Source organism: Callospermophilus lateralis, chromosome 6 (genome assembly GCF_048772815.1).
Source record: "Callospermophilus lateralis isolate mCalLat2 chromosome 6, mCalLat2.hap1, whole genome shotgun sequence".
In the NCBI taxonomy this organism is placed as follows: domain Eukaryota; kingdom Metazoa; phylum Chordata; class Mammalia; order Rodentia; family Sciuridae; genus Callospermophilus; species Callospermophilus lateralis.
The window spans coordinates 3877372-3902646 of record NC_135310.1 but is presented as its reverse complement, the minus strand read 5'-3'; the positions used below and the strand labels follow the sequence as shown (position 1 = coordinate 3902646).

Sequence of the window (25275 nt, the reverse complement as noted above, 5' to 3'; positions counted from 1 at the left end):
GGGCACAGGGTTCTTCCCTTTGCCTTGTGTCCTCTGGTGCTGGTCAGGAGAACGTTCGGGAAACCATGAAGCCATATGACCACCACCTGCTCACAGTGCAAATCAGGTGTAATTCAACTTGTGGAAAAAGATAACCCCAGTCTCCTGACTTTCTCCAGTGCCCGCCCTAGGTTGGCTTGCCACCACCTTGGAAATGCTGGTCCGCAAAGACCACTTGGCACAGGGGCATCTAAGTTTGGGCCCGGGGTGACCCCTGCAGCCCACCGTCAGCTAATTACCAAGGAGGGCCCCGCCAAGCTCCGTGTGGCATATTTTGATTTAATATTTGTAATTTAGCAAGCTGGCTGCCCTGCGTGCCACCGCCCCCACCCCGTGCGCATGGGTCACAGAACGGGATCCTCTATGCGCCCCTCCTGTCGGTCGGCAGGTGGGCAGAGGGACGAGGGGTTCTGCCCCTGGGAAGCGGGAATCGTGGCCCAGGCGAGCTGCTGCCCTCGGGGTTCAGCCTGTGCTGCCCACACGCCTGTGCCTGGGCACAAAGCAGGATTGGGCTTAACTGCCTGAAAAGTCCTGGTTTGGAAAAGAAAGGACACAATTGTTTTCAGGGCCTACATTTCTCCCAGTCGCCCTCCCTTGCGGCAGCACGCAAATGCAGTTAGACTGGCCATCCCTCCCCTGGGGCCCTCCAGAGAGCCCGTGGTCAGGGGAACATCAGGCGCCCACCCCTGCAGCCCCCCGCTGCTCCTGGTGCATCCTCGTGTTGGCGGCAGAAGCGCACTTCATGATTAGGTTTTCTGTGCAAAGATCCGCCAGCGCCACCAGACCTTCCCTGAGGCCAGACTTCCTGGAGGTGGCCCAGCGGCTGTCGCTTGCTGCGCTGTGGTTTTGCACCTCTAGGGGCGCGGGAAGCCGGCCCGAGCGGCCTCCACCCCAGCCCAGCTCCTGTCAGAAGGGCAACTGGTCCTGATGAGCGTCTCCTGTTACCGCTTCTCCAGCCACTAGAGTTCGCTGGGCGCCAGCAAAGAGCTTAAGAGAGCCCATAGCCTGGGAGGAAATGGTGGCCAGCTACTCCTCCGAAGGGGGCTAGTGTCCAGACCTATAAAGAACTCAAAAAGCTTACCACCAAATAACAATAAGATAAAATAATAAAATAAAAATCAAATGATTAAAAATAAAATAACCTGATCAATAAATTGGCCAAAGAACTAAACAGACATTTCTCAAAAGAAGAAACACAAATGGCAACAAATACATAAAAATATGTTCAACATCCCTGGCGATCAGGGAAATGCAGAGCAAAAGGACACTGAGATTTCACTTCACTCCAGCCAGAACAGCAATTATCAAGAATAAAAATAATAATAAATGTTGGAGAGGATGTGGGGGAAACTCACATATTGCTAGTGGAACTGAAAGTTAGTACAAAGACTCTAGAAAGCAGTGTGGAGGGTCCTCAAAAAACCTGGAATGGAAATGCTTACTATATGACCCAGCAACCCCATTCCTCGGTATTTATCAGCATACAGTAGGAATATAGGCACATCAATGTTTGTAGTAGTCAAGTCACAATATTCAAACTATGGAACCAATCCAGGGTGCCTGTCAGCAGATGAATGGAGTAAGAAAATGTGGTGTACTTATATACACCATGGAGTGTCACTCAGTTATAAAGAAGAATGAAATTATGGGTGGAAATGGAGAACAGCATGCCAAGTGAAATAAGCCAGACTCAGAATATTTTCTCTCATATGCAAAGCTAGAGCAAAATAAGGGTCCCCCCTTATTTTGGGTGGATATCACAAGATATTGGGAGTAAGAGATCTAGAAGGAAAAAGGAGAGATGGGAACAGGGAGGGACTGCAGAATGAATTCACCAAAACCACTCTATGTGCATGCATAAATATACCACAGTCTTCTACCTTTACGTAGAACTCTAAAGCCCCAACCAAAAATAAATGAGTGAGAGAAAGACCCTTAGAGCACAGGAAGGGTAATAGGTGGAGGGAGAGGGGGAGAAAGGGGAGGGCACTGGGGACTGAGATGGGGTGAATAAGATTCCATGCACTATGATTTTGTCAAAATGAACCCAATAGTTGTGCATAACCATAATGCTCTAATAAACGAAAACACAGACACAAAAAAGAATTTGTTGAACAAATGAACAAAATTTTCCACGTTTTTTGGGGTGTTGTTATGGAAGCCAGGACCTGGCACATGCTAGAAAAACGCTCCACTCCTGAGCTACATTGCCAGCCCTGCAAAAACTTTTTAAAACATCTTTATGCTTTTGTAAGTTCTGTGTTTAGAAAATTTCAGACAGAATGAAAATCCAAATTCTCTGGACTGGCAGGAGGAAGGAGGATGGGTGAGGAGGGATTCCAGTCTGGTCCTGACACAACAAGGAGTCCTGGAAAATCCTAGCAAGAGCTAAGTTAGCATCAGTCCCCATGGTGGACCCATGACTCTGCTGCTACTGTTGCCCAGGACAGGTGGGGCGAGGTGAATGCTAATGAGGTCCTCCTTCTGTGCAGGCAAGCAGTTTCCGCCCGCCCAGACCTCTCCACTCTTCTCCCTCCCCGCTTGCTTCCCCCCAGCCCCATTCTTCCAGATGCAGGGCAAGGAAAGTCTGCATCCACCCAAGGCCAAAAGTAACCCAGGATCTTGAACCCCTTGCCCTCTCTTTCTGTCTCGAGCCTCTCCCCCTCTCCGTCTCCCTCTCCATCTCATCATCAATCTTTTTTTTTATAAGAACATATCCATCAGCAAACAAATGTGCTTTTGTTTTCTCATCTTCAAAACACGTAAGACAATGCCCGAGTTGACTCCACCTCTAACATCTCTCTGAAGCATTTTGCTCAACACAAAAGATTCTGGCTCAAGGTCTAGAGCGGGGGGGCATGTGCCTGCTCTGTGCAAGGCCTTGGGTTCCATCCCTCGTCCTCCCCCACCCCCCAAAAAAGAAAGAAAAAATATTTTGTTCTAAACGTACCATGTGGACAGCATCTAAGCATGTGGTCTGTCTGCAAAGAGGATAAACGCCAAGTTCATTGTCCTGTCTGTCCCCACGGGTTGGGGCTTCCTGTGCTGCACCTACCTGCCTACAGGTGAGCCATTTCCACATACCTCAGACCTTCTCAGATGTGGCCTATATTTGGCTCTTAAGATGATTTTCTGCAAATGACTTTAAGTGATATTTGAGGATGAAATAACCATAAGATTCAAAAAGTTTAAAAGATGGATAAAATATGCAAAGAACTCCCCTTGGAATTTTCTGCTCCCTACCCACTTCCCAAGTCACCTTTTCCTCCATAAGAGTAAAGCAGACCATTCCAGCTACATTTGCCCTGGAGAAGCATCCCTTTCCTCTCAGAACATCATCACCACCCATGCATGTCCACGAAGGCCACACTAAAGTGTCCACTCTCTGGGAAAATTATCACCCAATGCCCCGGAGCCTGAGTACAACAGGAGGAGGTGCCAGAGTTGGTTCTCTCTGCCTGACTATGGAGTTGAGAACTGTTCTCCTGCCTCAGGCTGAGACCTACACCCTAGCTTCTCAGGCCTTAGCCCTTGATTTACACCATTGACTCTAAGGTCTCAAAACTGAGCCTATACCACCAGCTTCCCGGGGTCTCTAGCTTACAGATGACGAGTCACATCACAGATGTCTCAGTCTTTGCATCCTGTGAGCCAGATCCTTACCAATTCTTTCTTTTCTCCCACCTCCCCAAGCCCTGTATGCACAGGTTGGTTCTGTTTCTGTAGAACCCAAACACACCTTCAGATGAGGTGGGCCTATGTATTTTAATGGAGCATTAAATCATTGAACAGATATAGCATTTTCTTCTGAAAGAAAAGCAACTTCCAAATTTAGCAACTCCCTTAGTGAGGAGAATTAGCCATGGATCACAGCACCTCGCTGTGGTTCAGGGTACATCCTCACCTCTTAACTCTGGAGTAAATTCTGGGTCACTTTCAGTCTATTGCACAGGGACGGTTCCACTGGATCCTCACAAGGTCCAACTTAAAGAAATCTCTCAGCTGTTAGGTGTGAGACCCAGAATATGCCATCTCAGAACACCAAATGCACATTTTGCTGGCTCTGAATGTGAATGGGAAAAAGTGTAACCATTTTCTAATAGTGTATTGAATTTGCTGATGTCCTTCTGTGTCTATAGCAGGAAGCCTAACTCAGTCCTGTTCAGGAAAATTCTGCAGGCTGCGCTGCTCCACCTCCTGAACTCACTCAAGCTGCAAGTCAATCAAAGCTTCCTACATGCACTTTCCTCCCCTGAGTCCTAGGACAACTGGGGTGCTGGGTGGGAGCTTCAATGTGGGCCCTACCCTGCTGGTGGACCTGGCCCCTGCTAGGTCCCATCTGTCCCAGTGACGTCCCCCAAGTCTCTGCGCTTTTCAGGGGTGGTGCTTACTGATGTGATGTGAATCCACATGATCTCCCACCACATGAACTGTGTGCTCTCCTGAGCTATGTCCCCATGTCATGGCCACAAGATCAGCCTGCAGAATCTGGTCACCTCCTGCTTAGCTTTGCCCTATTGTCATGGTGGCTCAGAGGTGGGACTTCAACTGTGGGATCTCTAGCAGATCCTGGGGTTTTCTACCTGCCCCCAGCTGTCCCCTGTGGTTCTCACCTTGAACCTCCTTTGGGAGAGGGCACACTGACCCCTCCAGTGGCTTTCTTCCTCCTACGTCTTTCTTCTCCAGTTCAGGCAGCCCTCAATAGTAGGGATTTAAAAGTCTTCTGAAAATATCTTGCTTAAAACCAGATTACTGGCTAATACATACCCAGAAAAGCTTTCCTCTCAAGTCTCCATCTACTGTGAATTTTCAAATCTCATTTTTTTTGGTACTGGGGATTGAACTCAGAGGCACTAGACCACTGAGCCACACCTCCAGCCCTATTTTGTATTTTATTTAGACACAGGGTCTCACTGAGTTGCTTAGGGCCTCACTTTTGCTGAGGCTGGCTTTGAACTGTTGATCCTCTTGCTTCAGCCTCCAGACTCACTGGGATCACAGGCATTCGCCACCATGTCCAGCCCAAACCTCAGCTTGAAGGTGAGAACTGGCACTCTTTGTTCCTTTCTCTCAGGAGGAAGCATGCTTGTCATGGGGAGGGTCTCCAAGGTAGGAAGTGACTTGGAGTTTTAAGCAACGAGTTGGAGGGACAGGAAATGGGTGGTGTAGTCACTCCAGTGGGCTGCTCCTGGACAGATGTGAGCCCCATGCAACTGCAGGTGGCAGAAGGGACATCTTTCTGAGCAAAAGTTCTACCTAAGTAGTGATCCCTACCAAAAAGGCAAGACATCACCTGAATACAATTACCTGCTAAGAATCTGGAAGTTGCTATTTCAAATAAACTCCTGACCATTTCTCAGCCGTTTCCCCTCCGATCCTTGTACCCTCAGGGAAAGCCCCTCTCTGCTGGGACTTTGGAAGCCATGTGTAGGTATGTGGGAAGAGGGGGCAGGAGAGCTGGAAGGATAAACTTTAAAAAAAATTGCCTTGTAAATACGAGTCTGTCCTGTCTTTAAATGCAAGGGTTGCTTTCTAACTTTGAGCCACTGATGGTGTAAGTAATGACTGAACCAAACACGAGCTGGGAAGCAATGGCGGTGACCAAAGCCTCCTGGGAGACCAAGTCAAATCCAATTTTGCAGAAACATCCTCGACAGCCTCCCACTTCCTGTCTCCCTCCCCTGCATTCCTTCCTTCCAATGTTAAGTGCCCAAGAAACACTTGTTGAATAAATGTGTGGAAGTGCTGCTTTTCCGACCCTTGTGTGTTAGGAAACAGACACCAGGGAGAAATATTACTCTTCTGCAGTTGACAGAACATCAAATGTATGTGTGACCAAGATGAGGACTCTGACTCAAATCAGCTTTACAAAGTGTCCATCAGTAATTTTAACTGCCAACTAATCAGATGGTCTGTTGGCTCAGGGGATTCATTTTAACACCGGAAACGTTTCATTCAGGTCCACGGGAAATGACTGCTTCACAAAACATTCCGTCTGCACTCTGTACTCTGCCGTGCATTTGGAGGGCCTGCCCTCAGGAAGTTTGGAGTTGGGGAAAAAGCCCCCTTGGAGGGCTACCCGTTTGCCTTCAAATTCACCAAGCTCTGGACATTCATATTCAACGATGCAGTGTCTATTCCAGTAATCTCTGACTCCCAAATTCAGCTCTGGAATGTTTAAGGTTAAGGAGGGTTCTGGGAATACAATCAAATTTTAACAATTTTTGGTATTAAGTATTTACCATTTGCCTGCTCACCTGATGGCAAGCAGAGATAGCCAAAATAAAAACACCATTTCCTTAAGCAGAGCTTTAAAGATAAAACCACTAGTGTACTTATCACTGTTTTGGATTCTGTGAGGTTCTAGTCTGAAAAATGTCTTCATGTACACTCACATGCAAACATGCAGTGCGTAGTTATGGTGCTTCCTGCACAGCCTCTCTCTGAACGGGGGTGCACCCCTTGTGACTGTGCATGTGTGAAGTGCCCGGAAGTTTCCATGGTCAGAGAAGCTGGCTGGGAAGCACTGGGTCAGCACTCAGTGTCCTGAGCTTTGCAGTCGGGAGCAGTCATCCTGAAAACCCGTCTTCCCAGCCAGCTTTTGGAACTTTAAAATCATACAGTGGAGCCAGTGAATCATTGTGGACTCTGACCTTTTGGGTTGGCCCATCTTTTCTGCTGGAAAGTGGCTGAAGCTAACAGAGCATCTTAGTTCAGTGTGGACATGGTCCTCCAGGAGAATGAGGCCTGGGTCTTCACAGGCACTTTTGGGAGACATCTCATAACTTCCCCACAAAAGACAGCGAACGATAAAACATGAAAAATGATGTTTTAAAAACTGTATTCAATTATTCACACCAAATTATGAACATTTCTAAATATATTTCATGTATCATACATATATATATATATACTTTATATGTATAATTACATATCAACAAAGATTTCTTGCAGCTCTAAGCATGTAAGTAAAACAAAGCTAGATTTTGCCATATAATACCCATATATGCATATACACTAGCTGTTTGAATTAGGAATTTATTTACATCTTGCCTAGGTTATAATAAATGATTATTGTTATATTATACAAACATAACAGTAAAGATTCCTTTTAAAATACAAAGACTGAAAATGAATACATGAAAAAATTACACACATGTACAATATTTATAATTTATAAATGCAAAGTTAAGATCTCTTTAAATTATTGCACTTGGGCATTTTACAAAGATTTTTATGTCATACATATAAAATCATTTTTGGAAATTACTAACCCATCAACTACAATAAGGTTGGATATTGTTAACTTGGAATTTTTTTCCCCTTCCAAGAGATCCTAGTAAGGCTTTGGCCAGAGCTGCTGCCTGTAGGTCGTCAGCTTATCCGGGCACTGTGGTACAGGGCCTGGCTGCGCTCCCATGGTCCTGGTCAGCAGGTACCTGTCACAGTGCGCTCCTAGATGCCTTGGCAAGGTGGGGGTACAGCATCTCTTTTGCGTTTATGTTTATGTAGAGAAAGTCACCTTTTCTTCTCAGAATCAAGATGCTGCATTTGTACAAATTTTGGTAACTTTCACAGTGTTTTAGGCAAGCACTTAATTTCAAACAGGTAGGAATATTGTTTAGATATTAGAAATGCCTTCTACTGATGAATCTACTGTACTTTCAATCTGCACACTAAATGGATAGGCAGCATATACACCATACAACAGATCATATGGAAAAAAATATTCCCAACTGTCATTTATGTTGGGTATTTGAGCGACAGCAGAGAATTGGATTATCAGGGTGACCTAAGAAAAAAACAGGTTGCAATATCCATGATAGGATGATGTGTTAGGTGACCTGGAATATTAAATAATACAGTTTTAAACTAAATTTATATCAGGAATAAAAACATTTTGCTCAAACTTCTGCAAATAAATAGTGCCTCCAAGTTATTAGCTGGGCATTAAAATATACACGCTGACTTCCCGCTGTGGTCCTTTCATGACATTTTTCCGGGCCCTCAGAGCCAGGCCCAGGTATACATGTTTCAGTTATAGCTTCTCAAACTTGAGGACAGAGCAGGCAGACTTTACAACTCAGAACGCACTGTCTGCTGTGAGGTTGAGAGAAAAATTAGGTGACTATCATGGTGCTTCTTTGGATTTTAAATGTATTTTTCTTAAGCAATATTAATATGTCTTTCTTTTTGTTCCATCTTCTTAATCTGGAACAAGAATTCCACTGAACTTTTTCTTTCTTGGCTAATTGTTTTTCATCTCATAAAATATATCCAATGCTTTAGGCAACCAAACTGTACAGTTTTTGGTTTGTTTATTTTTTAAAGGCAACAAAAACAACATATACTGCACTGGGCACCACTAATTTAAACTTAGTATAAATGCGTAAAAAATTGAGCAAAAGGTGCATCAGGTTAATACTCACACACATGTGCAACTCTAACAGCCATGCGCTGCTAAGCGTGGGGAACTGACTGTAGCATACACAGCCAACTCAAGTTGTACAGTGATTGATAAATCAACACTTGCAGTAGAAGGGATCCACTAAAGTGACTAAAAGAAGAGTCATTGAGAATTATAACCTAAATAAAATCTAAGTGTAGAAAGCAGACACATTGTAAATATATAGAGAAGTGATTTTCAAAAATCTGAATCATGCCTCTGGTACCTGCAAGCCAACAAAACCACATCAGATGCAGTGTTAGTTCTTGGAAGTTTTTTCAGTAAAGACAATCTGAGCTGTTCATTGGTTGCAGTCACCAGGGTGTATGTCAAGCAAGCCAAAGAAAGGACAGAAATCTGATGAGGAGAGAATGGTCCTGGTTCACTCAACTTGATCAAATTAACCAGGGATGTGGTCCTTTCAGTGTTTTCAATTATATTTAAGGAAAAAGAAAGAAGGAGGAGGAGGAAGAGGAGAAGAAGAAAAAGCAAACTAATGACCAGGATAGAGGAAGTAAATAAAACTGCAGTGTTTAAAGTCAAGGCACAGGCCAAGGCCTGGTGAATAATTTAGTACTGTTAGAGCTCAAACCTTGACTTTGAATTCAGAGACCAGAAACACAACATGGCAAACTAAAAACCCAGGTATCTAGGGATTTGTGCATCTCTGCATGTCATGTACAAAATTAGAAAAACAAAATTTTAAAACATGCTAAAAAAGAGGAAACCTACACTGAACGAATCTAGTTTCAGATCAGATGGACCCTGCATCCATGGCTGTGAGCAGGCGCCCCATGGAATGCCACTATAAGGGTCACCATGAGGAGGGGCCAAGATGGAGCCTGCTGGCTGGTGGCTCAGCGGGCTCTTTCCCCAGGTCAGTCTCTCAGACTCATCTTTGCAGTAACTAAAGCAGGGGCCTGAGATACAGGTGTCCCTGCCTTGGGAAAAGGGCCATGTTTATTAGCTCTTTATACCCACTGCATTCCCTTTTAGTCTTCCTAATTAATTCATTCATTACTAATTAATAAGATGCTTGCATTTTTGTAGGATTTTATACCACTGACAGGGTTTGATGCTTCATGTTGTTGTTGGCATACATTTGTTTCCAAGGTGATTTCTGGTTAAAAAAATGCTTACTAAGTCCGGAAAGATAATGGAATAATTGCATTACCCATTACTAATCAACATAAACAATATAAATTTCTACAAACTGCACATTCTACATTAATTGTAGCTGCTTCCTGAATTTATATAAAGGAAAATCCAGCCTACTCTAAAATATCACCTTAATTTGGCATGAAAACCATCTGCCTGGCTTCTGGTATCACACTTTTCCTTGTAAGAAAAGATCTGGGAAAAAGATGAGAAACAGTTTGCCTGCCAAACATATTTGCCAAAATGCAAAGATGCTCCTGACCATATGTTTTCCAAAACGAATTGTTAACTAAATATCAGTGCATCCTAGGCTCTTTTTAGGTCAATCTATGCTTCCTAAATCAATCTCACACATGGCAAAAGTGATGGAAACATTTGATGTTATAGCATATATTACTTTGTTCAAGCTGCACTTCTATTATGACAAGATTTCACAAGAAATGGACGCCCCCAGCAGAGCCACACACTCTCCTTTGGAAAACTGTTCAAAGTAGAGTCATACAATACAATACCCTTGGCCATATCAAATTAAAAGAATTTCCTGTGATCAGATCAGAAGAGCAACCTTCAAATGTAAAAGCGGCCGTGAGATTCCCCGCCCAGTGGTTGTTTTCCCCATTAAGAACCAGGATTCAGCATGCCTTTAAAATCCTTTTAATTAAACAATAATCTTAAATGATAACCCCCACTCCTGCAATTTATCTTACAAATTAGATCAGATGACTCAATTCATTTACGTAATGAAAGTTGTATTTGATGGGATCATTTAATAAACTCATATGAGGAAACTTATGCAACTTTTTAGAATTTTATCCTCATTGAATATCACACTTCGGTCAAACTTATCAAGCAACAGACACTTCTCAACACAAAAATCACTTTTTAAAGAATGAGGATGATTTTTAGTTTTCATACACATTTGCCTCTTTCTCCCTATCTTTGCTTCTGTCTCATGTGTTATGTGAGTACATCATATATACATCTGTGTGTGCACACATGCTACATACATGCATGTATGTGTGTGTAGATCTAGCCAGTCGGATTCCTCTCTTTAGTTATTACATTTTACTTCCTATTACTTAAGTTCAATAGCAAATGGAGCTCCATGGAAAGAAGATGGCAACTTCAGAGGCCCACAAGGAAACTGAACACATAGTGTTAATCTATAATAACAACAGTGGTTATGTACAGTCAACTCTGCTACAACATAATAAACCATGTTGTAGAAAAGGCTTCAGTTTTGCAAACATCAAGCTCATATGAATGATGTGTATGGTATTGAGTATGCATAAGCCTATTTTTAAAAATTTGTTTTCTAAAGTAATATTCCATGTTCCTGCCACGAGACTAGAGAATGAGCTACTTGCTATGGACTGGGTGTCACTTCCTGAAGACTCTGATTCCCTGGGGTTCAGATACCACTGTGCCGTGGATGGGCTCAGACTCTTTAAAGCACTAGCAGGACCTGATACTGCCTGTTCTTTAATGTCTGCAGAAGGGTCCAGAGAGCGTTGTTGGACTCTTCTAGACACTAACCTGTTCAGTGGTATTAGTCTGCCAAAAACTCATAGAGGAGCAACCACCCAAGTCACTGGTTTTGATGCGGATGTTTAATCTGGGAGGCGAGAACAGGACAGAGACAAGGGACAGTGCAAGGGCACTGTGCCTCCCCATGGCTGTGCCCCCCACAGCACGCATCTGAGAGGGGACTGGGCAGCGTGCTGAGAGAACAGGAGGGATGACAGCAGACTCAAGTGAGCTACGGAACATCAAAACGTCAAGGTGCCATTTGATTTTAAGAGAACTGTATGGTCTTTTAGTGAAGTAACTTAGAATAAACCTTCCATTTTGAATATGAGTCTAAACTTTTTCCATGACAAAGTGACAATTTCAAGGAATCATTATTAAATATTCACATTTTACATTCACACAAGACTTATTGGTTAAAAGTTTTATATGCCTTGCTTTTATTTTGTTCTTTATGCAAAGATTCAATAAATTTTCCAAGAATACAATGAGGAATTTTTTTTAACTCTTTTGACATTGTTTGAACTGAGACTTGAAGTTCTGAGGCTGACAGGGTGCACACTTAGAGCTCTTCTCAAAAGGTCAGACGTCTGCTTCCCTTAGTGTGGAGCCGGCTCACCGCCCTCCACTACAGACGTGGAGCGTTGGCTTTTCCATCACTTCTGACTCTGTAATCTTCATGACACTGGTCCTGAGGTGCTGGGCTACAATTCAAGTCAACCCCAAGGAGGTCACACAAGAACATTCACAATAGGAAAGTGTAAAAACCTATTTATAACCAAGGACGCCAAAGCAACAATGGTGTGAGAGCCAAAGTAGAATAGCACAAAAGTACCGTGTCAAACCCTCAGAGAAAGACGCCGTGGAAAGCACCCTCTGAGCAGTCTTGGTCCATTTCTTGTAAGGCCTGGGCAAATCAGCCTGCTAGAAAAGGACGGGTGGGGGCTGGGGAGTCCTGGCCAGCTGACTTCTGAACATGGGCCCTGCTGGCTGCACTCTGGCTGGGTGTGTGTGCTGAGACCGGGGGAAGTCGTCTGCTCGCACACACACGCTTGACGTTAGCTTCTCCAAGGTTTTCACCCCAGCTACCAGGTGTAGGTTTTCCCCCCTCAAAAATAAAAGGAAAAAAGTCAAAGAAGCAAGATGAGACTCGCTGGTGGGACGACTGGCCCTGCTGTCAGCCATCAGTCTTCACAGGTGGCTTCTCAGAGGTCTCTGGGGCCGTTGGCGAGGCTGAGATCCACTGGGCACTCTCCTCCCCTCGGATCACCTTCTCCCACTGACTGAGGTTATCCCTGGGGGCAGAAGACAGAGGTGACGTTGAAAAGGGAATTTCTGCATTCATCTCCAAAGCTGACCAAGCAGCCCTGTGGCCTGACTGGGCACAAGGCTTCATGGCCCCTGGGGTGAGCTGGGTGGGCTGCACCAGCCACGTCTCCACAGAAAAGGCCTGGGAACCACAGAGCACTGGGCACCTCACCCCCACAAGCTCCAGTCTCAGACACAAAGCCACTCAAGGGTCAGGAAGTGCCATTTCTTAAGCATTTGGAGGGACTGACCTTCAAGGGAGTGAGCCCTTGAGGTGCCTGCTGGGCTGTGCAGGATGAGGAAGGCGGGGATGGCAGTGCAGGAGCCAGGCGTTCACACTGCAGGCTGGACACAGGGCTCCCTCTGGAGGCCTGGAGACAATGCTCACCATGCTTCAGATCTCATTCTGAATACTGTGTCACACACAAATGAAACCGCCTGGCACAAACTCTTAATTGTCTTGCTACTGGAAAGCCCACTTGTGATCTGGTGCCTCCCGTCTGAAGTGCAGGCTGCTCCTCCCACTTCTAAATATTTAGCACGAAATAGGGAATTCTAAGCTACATGCTGGAGTTAGACTGATGCTCCAATTTCTCTTCAGTGCGCCTGACTTCCACAACGGGATCCTACCAGGAGAGTCCTGGTCACATGCCAGCCTCCCATCATGGCTGAGCCCTGTGCACAGAGCTGACTCCAGTAAACCAATCACAGCTCAGGCTGGCCGAGGCCCCACCCAACTATGGCGGGTCCAAAATCTCCCCCGGAGGAGCAAGGAAGGAGAGACCCTGTCTCACACAGGAAAACCATCATTATTTTATGCTGCTGGGTAGGCTTTGCCTGTTGTTCTTAAAAAAAAATAATAATAATCCATAAAGTAAATCTCAACAGCAGAGAAGGGAGAGCCTGTTCTGATTCTGGTTCTGTGTGCAGTGGTCCACAGCGTGTCAGTCCTCGTCCTCCCATGGTGCGTCCGTGCCCATGCCCATGCCCATGCTGGCTGTGGTACATAGTCAGGAACACCATGGGGTGCTCCCTCGGTGCCCAGCCAGGCAGCACAGGTGTAAGGGGGCACTGCTCCCTGAGCAAAAGGGTCTCCACAGCTGACCCCAACTCCGTCAGCAGGCCTGCTCCCCACCCCGTCCTGTCTGAGGTGCGGGATGAATTGCCTGACACCAGGTGGTGTCTAAGCTTCACCTCTGATGGGCGCTGAGCTGTAGGGAAGAAGAAGCTGGGAAGCTGGCTAGCCAGGACCCCCAAGACACTAAAAGAGAAAACTTGATACCTAGGCAAACCTAGAGCCCCTCAACTCATGTTTGCTGTAAACTGTAGATAAGACACATTCATAAGTTGACGGAATGAAAAGTCCTCCATGGAGTCTTGGTTGTTATTTGCTCTGGATTTCTCTTGTCTTCTAGATCACATTACAGCTTGAACCACTGTACATACCTGCATGCTTTCAGCAGAGGCTCAGTCGGGGGGAGGATCTGGGTCAGCGTGGTGTAGCAGGGAATGGCCACAGCATTGTAGAACCCAAGCTGCCTCCGTGCAAAGTCATGGACAAGAAACAGAACTGCCCATTAGTGATCTAGTCGACCTCAATTTCTGTTCTCAAGTCTAATAACTATAAAATAAATCTTCTAGTTGTGCTGCATGTGATATTTGGGCTCAACGACTACTACTGCTGAATGCAGTTTAAAATGCATTAAAATACATCCTAGAAATAAAACAAATAAGAAAAAAATATATTACAAAAGTCTATATCCACTGAGATCTAAAACCCAAGTTGAGCTACAGGGGATCTACTGATATGAGTTAGGCTGTTGCTGTTGCGGGTTAAGCTCAGTACTCCAATGCAGGCATTTCAGAGCTAAGTCTGTTGCTCTACAGGTCTGACTTGCATCCAGCCTGATGTTCAGGTGTCACCGAAGTGTCCCCATCTACTGTGCACTATCCTTGGAGTGGGCACCTGATGGCCTTCTCCTTTTATTTTTTACCTGTGATAAACGATATTTACTGTATCATTGCTCTCTGGTGTTATTGTTCTCTCAAAATGCTAGATTTAATAGTTCTAAATTCCATGGTAAAAATATTTTAAAGAACACTTTATTAGGAATTTTAAATCACTTGCTAACAGATAATACTGCGTCAGACTGGAGGCAAGATGTAAAAGATCCTGAGACTGGTGGCAGAGAAGGCAGGCGGTCCAGCCACCAAGACCCGCCCAGGATGGGCTAGCTCCACTCATCCCTGGCCCACGACTGCCCAAGTGCAGCAGGACTCAGGGCAGGTTCAGGGGGAATCCACAGGCCACAGTTTACCAATTTCTTTAAAAAACTGAGCATCAAGGACATGCATCAAAGGACAGGGGAGAACAGAGTCCCCGCAGTGCCTCTCTGCCTTCTCCTTGGCACGGTTCCTGTCAGGGCCATCTTCCTAGGACAGTGCCTGTGCAGCTTCCTTCTTAACTCCAGACCTCATGCAGAGATCCCCTGATTCTAATATTTAGCAGGTGTCATGATGTAGAAAGTCCCAAGAAAGAGACTAATTATTGGAAAGTAGAGAATTGCATTATTATGACAAAGAATATGTTCATTGTACTCAATAACTGGAGAGCAGCATAGTTGATAAACATTAGCTGATCACAGAGATACTTTACCTCACTATAAAAGGACTTAAAGTTTTGGCCCAAAGCAAGCAATTCTGAAACAAACTATTTTCCTACTCAAAACACAAAAACAGAACCTAAACCCTGAGTGCATCAGGGAAAAATTTTCAGCCCTCCTATATATTCTATTATGATAACTGTTTAAACATTTGGAAAGGAAAATTTATTAAGATTATTTTCTTAAACCATGTAACAAGACAAGTGCCAAAAGAATTAATAATCAAACGTAAAGTGATGAAACAAAAAAGAAATAACTGGAGAAAATACAGGAGCGGGTCTAGGAAATGTCAGGGTGGGAAAGGACTTTAAAATACAACATAAAAAGCAAACCCCAGGAAGAAACAATGAGTCGCTGTAACCCCAAATAACTCCATGAGCAGGGATAGCAGGCAATCCTGTTTGTGTGTGTGTGTTTGTGTGTGTGTGTGTGTCTAGCATGCACAACAGGTATGTCAGGTGCACTGTCATGTAAGAAGGAAAAAAATGAACCACCCAAGGCAATTGCCAGGAGCAAACCACTCAACTTCCCTGTCAGGCCAACCCTCTCTGAGCCGTGGACTTGCCCACATTAAATTTAAAAAGAGCAGGAACATAGAGAACCTGTCCAGAACCACCATACCTGGAGGATCTGACATGCTTCTAAGCAAATTCTATAAGTTTTTGTCCGTAACTTTCTTCCTTATTGTGTCATTAGAAGATTGGTAGTTTAAGTTGGTCTCATAACTGAGAAAAACATCACATACACACATGTACCCCATTGCAAAAGCTCTCTTAGAATATTAAAAAATCAACATGGATTACAATGAGTTCTGGAAAGAGAATCATTAATATCAATTTTTGTTAAGAAAAAACTTTATAAAATACTAAGCACTGGGCTGAGGTTGTGGCTCAGTGGTAGAGCACTCGCCGGGCACTGGGTTCCACCCTCAGCACCACACAAAAGTAAATAAAAATAAGGGTATTGTGTCCATCTACAACTAAAAAACATAAAAAATACTAAGCATTATTTTTGAGGAAAAAATGGACCTGACACAAAATCAATAATGCTACTCTCTCAAAAAACAAAACAACACAACAAAAACTTAGTTCAGCCAATGACAGAGTGTGTTAACAATTCGAAGTCCTCCACCCCTGGGTTTCAGGTCAGAAGAATCTGTTGACGGCAATGCCATCTGCAGAGAGCTGGGCTTCCTAAGCTCTGTCGTCTGCCACCAAGCTGGGGTAAGCAAGGTGGTCTCCAGCAGCTCTAGTGTGTCCAGGAGCATGTTCTCCTTCCTGCCCTCAGGTAGCCACACCCTCCAGACTCCCCACCTTGGTTTGCAGGGTCAGAGCTGGCCCTCCATCCTCAGTGGGAACACCAACTTTTGGATTCTACTTTTCCATTCCTCAAGTAAGATTCCTAAGAGTGTGAAAGCTTGTGCAGGTTCAGTCGAGTGGATGGTGGTTCAAGGGTATAGTTCTTCTCCCAGTTCTCAGTCCCTGAAGGATAAATCCTTGACTTTCCTCACCAGTCACTAGACCTGGGATGACCCACTTGTCCCTCTACTCCACAAGGTGTTACAGCTTTCTCTTCATGAATGATTTTACACCCACATGAACAACAAGTGGACTCCCCCAACTCATACCTGCCCCTGTGGGACTTCATCCTTCTTGTCTCTGTCCATCATAGGGATTGGCTGTATTCCCAATTTTTTCATTTCATCACCCTAAAATAAAGGGGAGGGAGAAATTATTCTCTTTCAATTTTCAAATAATTATAAAATGTTGGTATTAACAAGTTATGCCCTTTATTATTTTTTTCAAAAAATATTGCTGGATACTGTCTTGAGAAGAAGTACTGGGGACTGAAATGGAGCAAATTATATTTCATGCATGTGTGATGATGTCAAAATGAACCCCATCATTATGTATAACTATAGTGCATTAATAAAAATTTTTTTTAAATAAATGTGTCAAAACAATAAAAAGCCTAAAGGCATCACTATTTGGCCTTTATTCAGATGCTTTCCTGCACAGAGTCTCAGTCATCTCTTGGCCTTCGTTGTGCATCAGTTAGTGGGAGTTACAGCAGGGGAGAAATAGTGACATGGGGAGGAGGAGAAAACCAGGGACAGAACGGAGCGGGGTAAGCTGGGCTGTGGAGAGGACGACTCAGCAACAGTCTGAGGACGTTAGGAAGGGACACCAAAGCATCACCTAGTTTATAATTACGGTAAGATCTGTGTAAAGATTTCTCACATTATAGGCTCTGGGCTAATTTGTAAGCATTATTTCATGTAATCCTCATGAAACAATATGAGATAGATGTATTAGCTTCATCTTATAGATTTAAAAAATTATCTTGCTTTTTATTTGCTAAAACTTGTTAAAATCTTCTTCCTTAACGTTTCCTGAGTTTCTCCTACTCCCCACTCTTCCCTCCCATTCCTTTAACAGTTCAGTGGTGTTACCTAGGCTTGCTTTTGGAATCACCAGAGTGGCCTGGGTCTTTTGAGGTTTGCTGAGGTAGCCCTGCAGTATCCCAGAGCAGCAGGCCCTGAGCACTCTGCCCACTCCGGCTGGCTGGCGTCACTTTAAGTGTTAACATCAGTGATTCCAAACCTTTCTCTGTACCATCCTAGGTGACTGAAACCCATTAAGTTCTTTGATCTCAAGAATTCTAAAAGTAGTATAGGTAAACAGATTTTTAAATAAACACCTGATTTGAATATTTCTTAAAGCAACGACAAATGCCCAAGAGGAAAGCAACCATGTGCTGTGGACCAGGTCTGTAAGGAGGGCTTCCCAGGGACAGAGGGCACTGGCTCTGCTCCCTGCTGCCAGGTTGACTTCTGTCACAACAGCTGCAGAGAATGTGAAGAAGGTACTGTCATAATCAGAATTATCATCATCCAGCTGCCTGGGGCCACATACTAAGTGCCAAGCAGGCTTTAATTAATCCCAAGCAAGGTGGCTGAAGACCCGGCTCTCTGATCACTGTGATTCAGATTCTGCAAGGAAGCCGGTGGGAAGGGGAAGAGGCCCAGGCCTGCTCTGGTGGTGATTGTAGCAGGAGTGTGAGGTGGGGCTGGAAGGACAACTGTGACCCTAGGTGTGCAGATCAGACCTAAGGTAACTGTGTTCCTGTCTCTTCCACAGACTACGAGGGAAGTCCTTGAAGACTGTGCCTAGGAGCACGCTGGGTGTTACATCCTACTAGTGGACTCAATATTATCAATGAGCTGGATAAAGGGTAAAGGTCACCTTGCATTTCTGACACTTGTTGATTTACATTTTAGAACACAAACATAGTTGGTTAAATACAAAATATATTTAGGTAAAATTATGTGCAAAACTAAGTGGTATTTATAGAAAGTACAAGTATTCTAGGTTACACATGCAATATAAGCTGGCTGTGATAGTAGTAAGCTAAACATTACAGTTCAGACAAGAACATCTAAAACAATCTCCTTAAATGAGTCTGACAGTAACTAGGTTCTGATACACACACAGTAAAGCAAGGAAAGGAAGTCCTGCAAAAGCACACACGCACAAGGCGTAAAGTAGTTGTCAACTCGGACTGTGGGCCTCAGGCAAGGACATTCCCTGACGTTCCACTGTGAAACAGTTCAGCATTATAATCCTTTATAGTCAACCTGTGAGTGATTTTTAATTTTACATTTTGTTAATTCTCCTGCCTACACGAGATATGTGGCTGAATCCTCAACCACACAACTCTTTGCTCTCCAAATTGACCTTTACATCTCTACTCCAAAAATGAACCCAAAGGATTTATCACTCTTTTTCATAAAGTAAATTTTGAACATACAGACACATAGGTATTTGTGATTCATTTGAACAAGAGAATTGTATTTGCTTTCTTTCAGAAAACAAATTAAGGAATACAATGCACATTATTGATAATTTAAATAATTCAGGCAGAGAAACATGTTAACAAAAGTCATGTATGTGTTTGTTTCAGGAAGATCATGAACTAAATTGCACACACTCCACAGAACTCACAATGTGTAGGTGTTGTGCCCACTGGCATAGCCATGCCTTCTCGTGTGTCTGGGGGCACCATGATTATTCTCCTATTTCTCCCCACAGGTAAATACAGCCCACGTGTTATGGGTTCCTCTTTGTCTACTGCCTCAATTAGATGTCCTGTAATGTTTATTGAATGAACATAAGAGATCTGCTATTAAGTAAGGGAAATTCCTACATGATTTCTCAGAAATAAATTCCTATATGCTTTCAGTTGAGATTAGAGAATTTACACACACTTTCAAGGAAGATGTAATAGAATCATGATTCTTATTTCATGTGCATAATTCCTAAATCCTTCTTCATTTTTGACTGATTACATTGTTCTGAAATAACCAGAAACATGAGCAATTATGATAATAAACAAATTATCCACACATTAAATTTTTCCTCAAATATTTTCCCATTTCTTGACATTATCTATGTTAATATAAGAATCAAGGACATACCTCAGCCCAGAATTCTGCATATATATCATTTGCTGTCAATTTTGTAACTGGCCACAGTTTTGTCACAGAGCAAAGATCACAGGCAGTCATCATCAAACCAATTACACGGTCTCTAGAACACAATACAACACTGGTCAGCACAGCACTGGCACATTTGTAGTAAGGACCAGAGAGACTTGTGCATTTACAGGAGAGAGGTATTCTTCATGATAGGAGAAAAGTAGCATTAAAAAGCAGACACAAGGAACAAGCAGGACAGTCAAATGGCACTGAGGAACAGTGTCTTGAATGGTGAGAACAATCATTCCTATCCCTAGTTCCACGAGGTGTGCACTGTACCTTCCTGTTGCCTCAACATTACTGATGAAACCATATGTCACATGAGCTATGCTCATTTATCTTCCCATTCCTTGGGACACTCACATGGCTACACACCAGGTTTCATGTTCATGGAAGTTTGGAAATTTAGCACGGTTAGAAACCTTGAGAGAGAATCTCTCCCAACACTTGGATTTGTACAAGGAAAGTCTGGTATGCACAGAAGTGGTGATGGGCAGCTAAGGACAAGGCCAGAAAGGACACGAGGTGCAGGACTCTCTCTAACTACATGTGGAGAGTGATGGGTCACCTGCTCTTGAGCTTTGCCTTCTGCATTTCAAGTGTCCCTCCCAATGTCTCCCCTCTCACATCAAATGAGCTTTCCTCTCAGCTGCTTGGCATTCACACCCATGTGCTCCACACCTGCCTTTCTAATTCTCTAAAAATGGCTTATCGTTTCCTTTGAAGAAAAATGATTGAGTAAAAATTCAAACAGATATATTCCCTATAATCTAACTAGAATAAAGACTATACTTAAAAGGAGAACCAAGCAGTAGTTAATGAATAATTTTAATCTAGTTCTTTTTAACAAAGCAAATTACATAATTTGAAAAGATATATCATCATCAAAAATAGGAAACTGTAACCGGTGAGATGATGTCATGATTTCCAGTTCACATTGGAGTTCCATTGAGTCTGCCACCACTGCTGCCATCTGTGCACACAGTCCTGCCTGGGACTGCAGCCTGGGGTCAGGGGACAGAGATGTGTCAGGAGCACCTTCTCTCAGGTTGGCAGAGGATTACAACCCAGTTGTGCTCCCTAAAGATATAATTCCCAGATGCCTGGGAGACTGTTTCTTCCTATCACCCACAGCTTTGACACCTATCAATTGCAAAGTTTTCTATCAGCCCATTGCTTTTCATCCACTCAACTATCTCTTTTACAACCCTACTTTTTGTAAGGATATATCTCTTATAGGTTAGAAAGTTCATTAGAAGGTATGTATATTCTTCCTGTAACCCACAGATACATCTGAAAATCTACATCCCTTAATCAGGATCTATAATATTTTCTTAATGGAGTAGTTTATGGCTTAAACGAATATTTTTGTATTTGGCTTCTAAGGAATAAGTATATTATCCATATTATCAGTCACAGCAAGTGTATTATCTGTTTTCTCTGCTTGTAAATTAATTTAAACAGAAACAGAACACAAATATTGTTTACAAATAATTATTTCATGTGAATAAAATAATTTAATCTCATTTTGTTCATATTCACCAAAAAAAATCAACATTTCTTTTTCTCTGCTCAATAATATAAGCTTTAATCTTAAAAGAGATTTCTTATTTCATAAATCTGTAAACAAGTTTAATAGAATTGGGCATTAAAAACATGTAAGTGTTTTTTTTCCATTGGAAATCATTGCACATGTAAACTTGGCACTATGAGGGTTAGAAAGACTGATACAGTTAAGTGATTTAACAGCAAAACAAAACTTAAAACAGTTAACAGTACTTTATTGTTAACTAAAAAAGAAAAAAATAGAAAGTTGGCATAAAATGCTTTTAATAAATACACTCTGTTTTTATTCCTGATTACAAATTAGTTAGGTGGTCACTTAATGTGATCTAGAAACACGTTCTAGCTCTGCTCATGAAAGGAAGGCAGATCTAGCTGCTATGGATGCTGAATTCTTAATGCACTTATTCTGTACACCATGAAGTACAAGCCCATCACACTGCCTGTGGCTACACTCATTTAATCCAAAAAGTTTTGAATGCCTACATGTAGCAGACATAGGTATAGCAAAGAACAAAATACTAGAACATTCTAGAGGGGGAAGGTATATAATAAACAGGTTCAGAAATTCATGCAGCAACTAGAGCTGTGTAAAAGTGAAAATGAGAAAAGTTAAAAAACAGAAAAAAGAAAAAGGCCACCACTAGAAGACCTGAGACCTGAGAGACGACTTCATCAGAGCAGAGAGTTCAGGAAGACCATGGGAATCGGGCTTGGCCTGCTAGGGGGAAAAGAGCAGGGAAAAAGAAAGGTGGAAACGAGGTGAGGCTCCTCCCGACCACTGAGGTCTGGAGAAAGTGGCCAGAGCTCGGCTAGCGATTTACTTTTGTTCCAAGTTTTATGATGAGACACTGGAGGCTTTTCCAGGGACAAGACAGCACATGCTACAGATGGCAGCTCAGGTCCTCTGGGGGAAGAGGGGCTCAGAACTGTGAGGGCAGGGCAGACCTGAGGCCACCAGGAGAACACTAGGGCAGTTCCCACCAGAGTCCCATTCTGCAGCATGTCCTCAGGGACACAAGGGCAGACCAGAGGGGGAGGACGGAGACCTTGGAGGCAAAGCCATGTGGAGCTGTGTTAATATCCACAGAAGCTAAAATTCTTTCCCTTCCTTCCCCACCACCAGTGTTACCCTGGACCTGGTGGAGTTCACGGAGAACCCAGGCTCTCCGATGTGCGGACTTTCTGGTCTAGAAGTTGCAGTGTGCAGAGCTGCCTTCTGGTGCCAGCACACTTTAAAATGCTCCATTACAAGGTCTCAGAACTCTCCAGAAGGGAGGAAAAGAAGGCACAGAGGCTGTGGGCCTTCGGATGAACCACTATGGCAGGAAGGAAGCTCCCCACCCTCCCCACACACTGTGAAGAGGTCCTTGGCCAAGGACAGGATCCACATCTCACGGGAGAACAGTGGAAAAGGGGAGCAACCAAGGAGGAGACACCTACCAACTTCACAGAGGATTTCAGGTAGAGGCACAAGGGTAAGCAAGACTGTGTTCTTGTGTGAGCGTAACAACAGTTGCTCATCTGTGTGAATATCCAGAGTTCAAAAGAACGGAGTGGCTGGCACTGTTTTCTCTTTGTCCTGGAGCTGCAAGGTAAGTGCTTTTAAAAAGGTCTCTGGGAACTAGGTGTCTTGTGGCCATAGCAGAGCCCTCTGAGGTGCCCCAGCCTCCTCAATGCCAACTGACACTATACAACAGGAAAAAATAAGAAATGCAGCCCAGGTGTAAAGCAGTGACTTCACACCAGGTATGGCAGCTTGGGTCCTGACCTGAAAGCAGATGTCACACTCAGGAGAACCCAGAGGGGCTACAGGAAGGGACCCTCCACAAATGTGTTGGCTGGCTGGGTTAAGGAACTGGGAAGTGGGAAAGACTGAGGGGTCAACAACAGAGGGGAGGTCTCACTTCTGAAGAGACGAGGACAGGAGCAGGTGCCAGACCCAACCTGGGCCTGGTTTGTAAGAGATTCTAGCCCCTAGCTCTGCTGCACCACAGGCCAACAGAGTTGAGGCCAGGGGAGGAGACACAACTTTCCACCTCCAGCCCTCCTGTCTCCTCACTGCCACCACAGTTGAGCTACCCAGCACACACTTGAAATTGCAACTATTTAAATATGAAACTACATTACTTATTCATGTATCAATATGGCACAGAAATAGAAAAATGGTTTTTCATATTTCTTTTATTTTTGGTCGTAGATGAACACGATACCTTTATTTTATTTATTTTATGTGATGCTGAGGATCAAACCCAGTGCCTCACACTTGCTAGCCAAGCACTCTACCACTGAACCACAGAAAACCCAGCCCAGACAATATTGTTTTTAAGCCAAAATTTTTACTTATCTAAGAAAACTCTTGCCATTAGATCTTCAGACTCAGCTTAAAGTGTCTGGGTAGCACAACCAAAACTGTTACAAAAAAATAGGGGGAAAAGAAATTTTAAAAAAGCATGTCCTGCTTGTTTATCTTGGAATGCTCACATACAACTGATCAAAGACCGAATTTCTTTCTTTCTTTTTAACCACTTGGATATTTGATGTCAGTATTGACATTTAATTGACAAATTCTCTAACTTAATATTGATTCCTTGAAATTTATTTTTTATTACCATACTCAAAAGCTTACTGCTATGTAGCACAGACCAGACTCCCAATGTGAGGTGTTCTAAGGACAGCTGGAGTAGGCCAGGAAGGGGGGCTCCAGGGACTCAGCAAACACCTGTCTCCTGGGGGTGCAGCTGGGACATTTTCTTAAGGAAATGTCATCTACCCTCATTTTAATTCCTCTATTTTCTTTTAGAATAGTGATATGTAATATTTGAGAAGAAACAAGGTTAAAACCTTTCTCCCTTCAGTTTTATTTTAATGATTCTTCATTTTGCTTGTAAATCTATCTTTGAGGAATTTTAAATCACCAAATTGAGAAATTTAAATCATCTTTGCAATAACTACAACACATCGTGTCCTTACTAATTTAGTAAGTATTAATTAGACTGAGGATAAAGCGGTTTCTCTGAAAACATTGTGAAGACCTACAGAATCGAAATCAGAGAAAGACTTTAGAATCTGTTTCCAATGACATGAACAATAACTCTTCAATATCAACACAAACATGTTTAGAGTGACTACCTCACTAAAACATACTTTAAGTTCTAAACTCTTGATTTCGTAGAACCCCCTAAATGCTGATTCTTTTAAAAATCATTAAGAGAGGAAAAGAAATCATATCTGAATGGAAAATTAATCTTGAGCAAATGTGCACCTTTCCAAGGGACCTGCCATTATTAAAACTTGTGTCGGAGCTCTTCTTTGAATCAAGAAACCTCCCTTTGGAAACCCAAGCACAACAGAACTTGCAGATGGGTCCTCCCATGTTTACTGCAGTAGGAAAGACTGATGGCTGCTGTTGTCACGTTTGGAAAAGGCCAGAGGAAATTACTTTATGAGCTAAGGAAAAGCATGTCACACAGACACACCTCCTCTTCTTTGAGAACACAGCAGGGCTAGAGAAAAGTAAAGAGAAGTTAGGGAATTGCCCCAGAGTTAATGCTAAAGCCTGTGTGTGTGTGTGTGTGTGTGTACGTGCGCACTTAAATCTAAATTAAGACTGAAAGAAGTGGGGCACAGGAATTGCCTTTGAAGGGTATAAACATTCCCTGGAGTAAGAGAATAAACATTTTCATTTGGGTATTTCCTGATGATTTAGAAATATAACAAAAATCATGAATATTATTTCAATCATAATTTCACAATTTTCAAATTATAAAAATTAGTTTATCTTTAAAATGCAAGTTTAAGAAAGGCTGATCCAATATGAAATACAAGGAAGCAAAGCTTAGAAAACCTACCCAAAACATATATTTATCATTTTCAAATGTAAGAGGCTACTTTAACTTGATACACAGCTTAAACAGACTGTGGTCTTTTCTTTTTTTATTGAGAAGTTTTTAGGTAGCAGTTAAGTCTGGTCATATTTGGACAACAGACCAAGATCACTAGCTTCAGTAAGAAACATATGAACTCCTTTCTCC

At 43.1% G+C, this 25275-nt stretch overlaps 1 protein-coding gene across 2 annotated transcripts in view; it reads right to left on the bottom strand.

Annotated features, from left to right (window-relative positions):
• Positions 1–11609: 11609 nt before the first annotated feature.
• Positions 11610–25275, bottom strand: part of Pde10a (phosphodiesterase 10A) — a 263627-nt gene continuing 249961 nt past the window's right edge. For both annotated transcript variants that reach the window (XM_076858046.2, XM_076858047.1), the window contains exons 19-22: positions 19619–19730; positions 16769–16849; positions 13925–14013; positions 11610–12465 (exon numbers count right to left, since the gene is read on the bottom strand). In XM_076858046.2, coding sequence (XP_076714161.1) covers positions 12348–12465; positions 13925–14013; positions 16769–16849; positions 19619–19730 — 400 coding nt within the window. In that variant the 3' untranslated portion in view covers positions 11610–12347. The remainder of the gene's footprint in view (positions 12466–13924; positions 14014–16768; positions 16850–19618; positions 19731–25275) is intronic.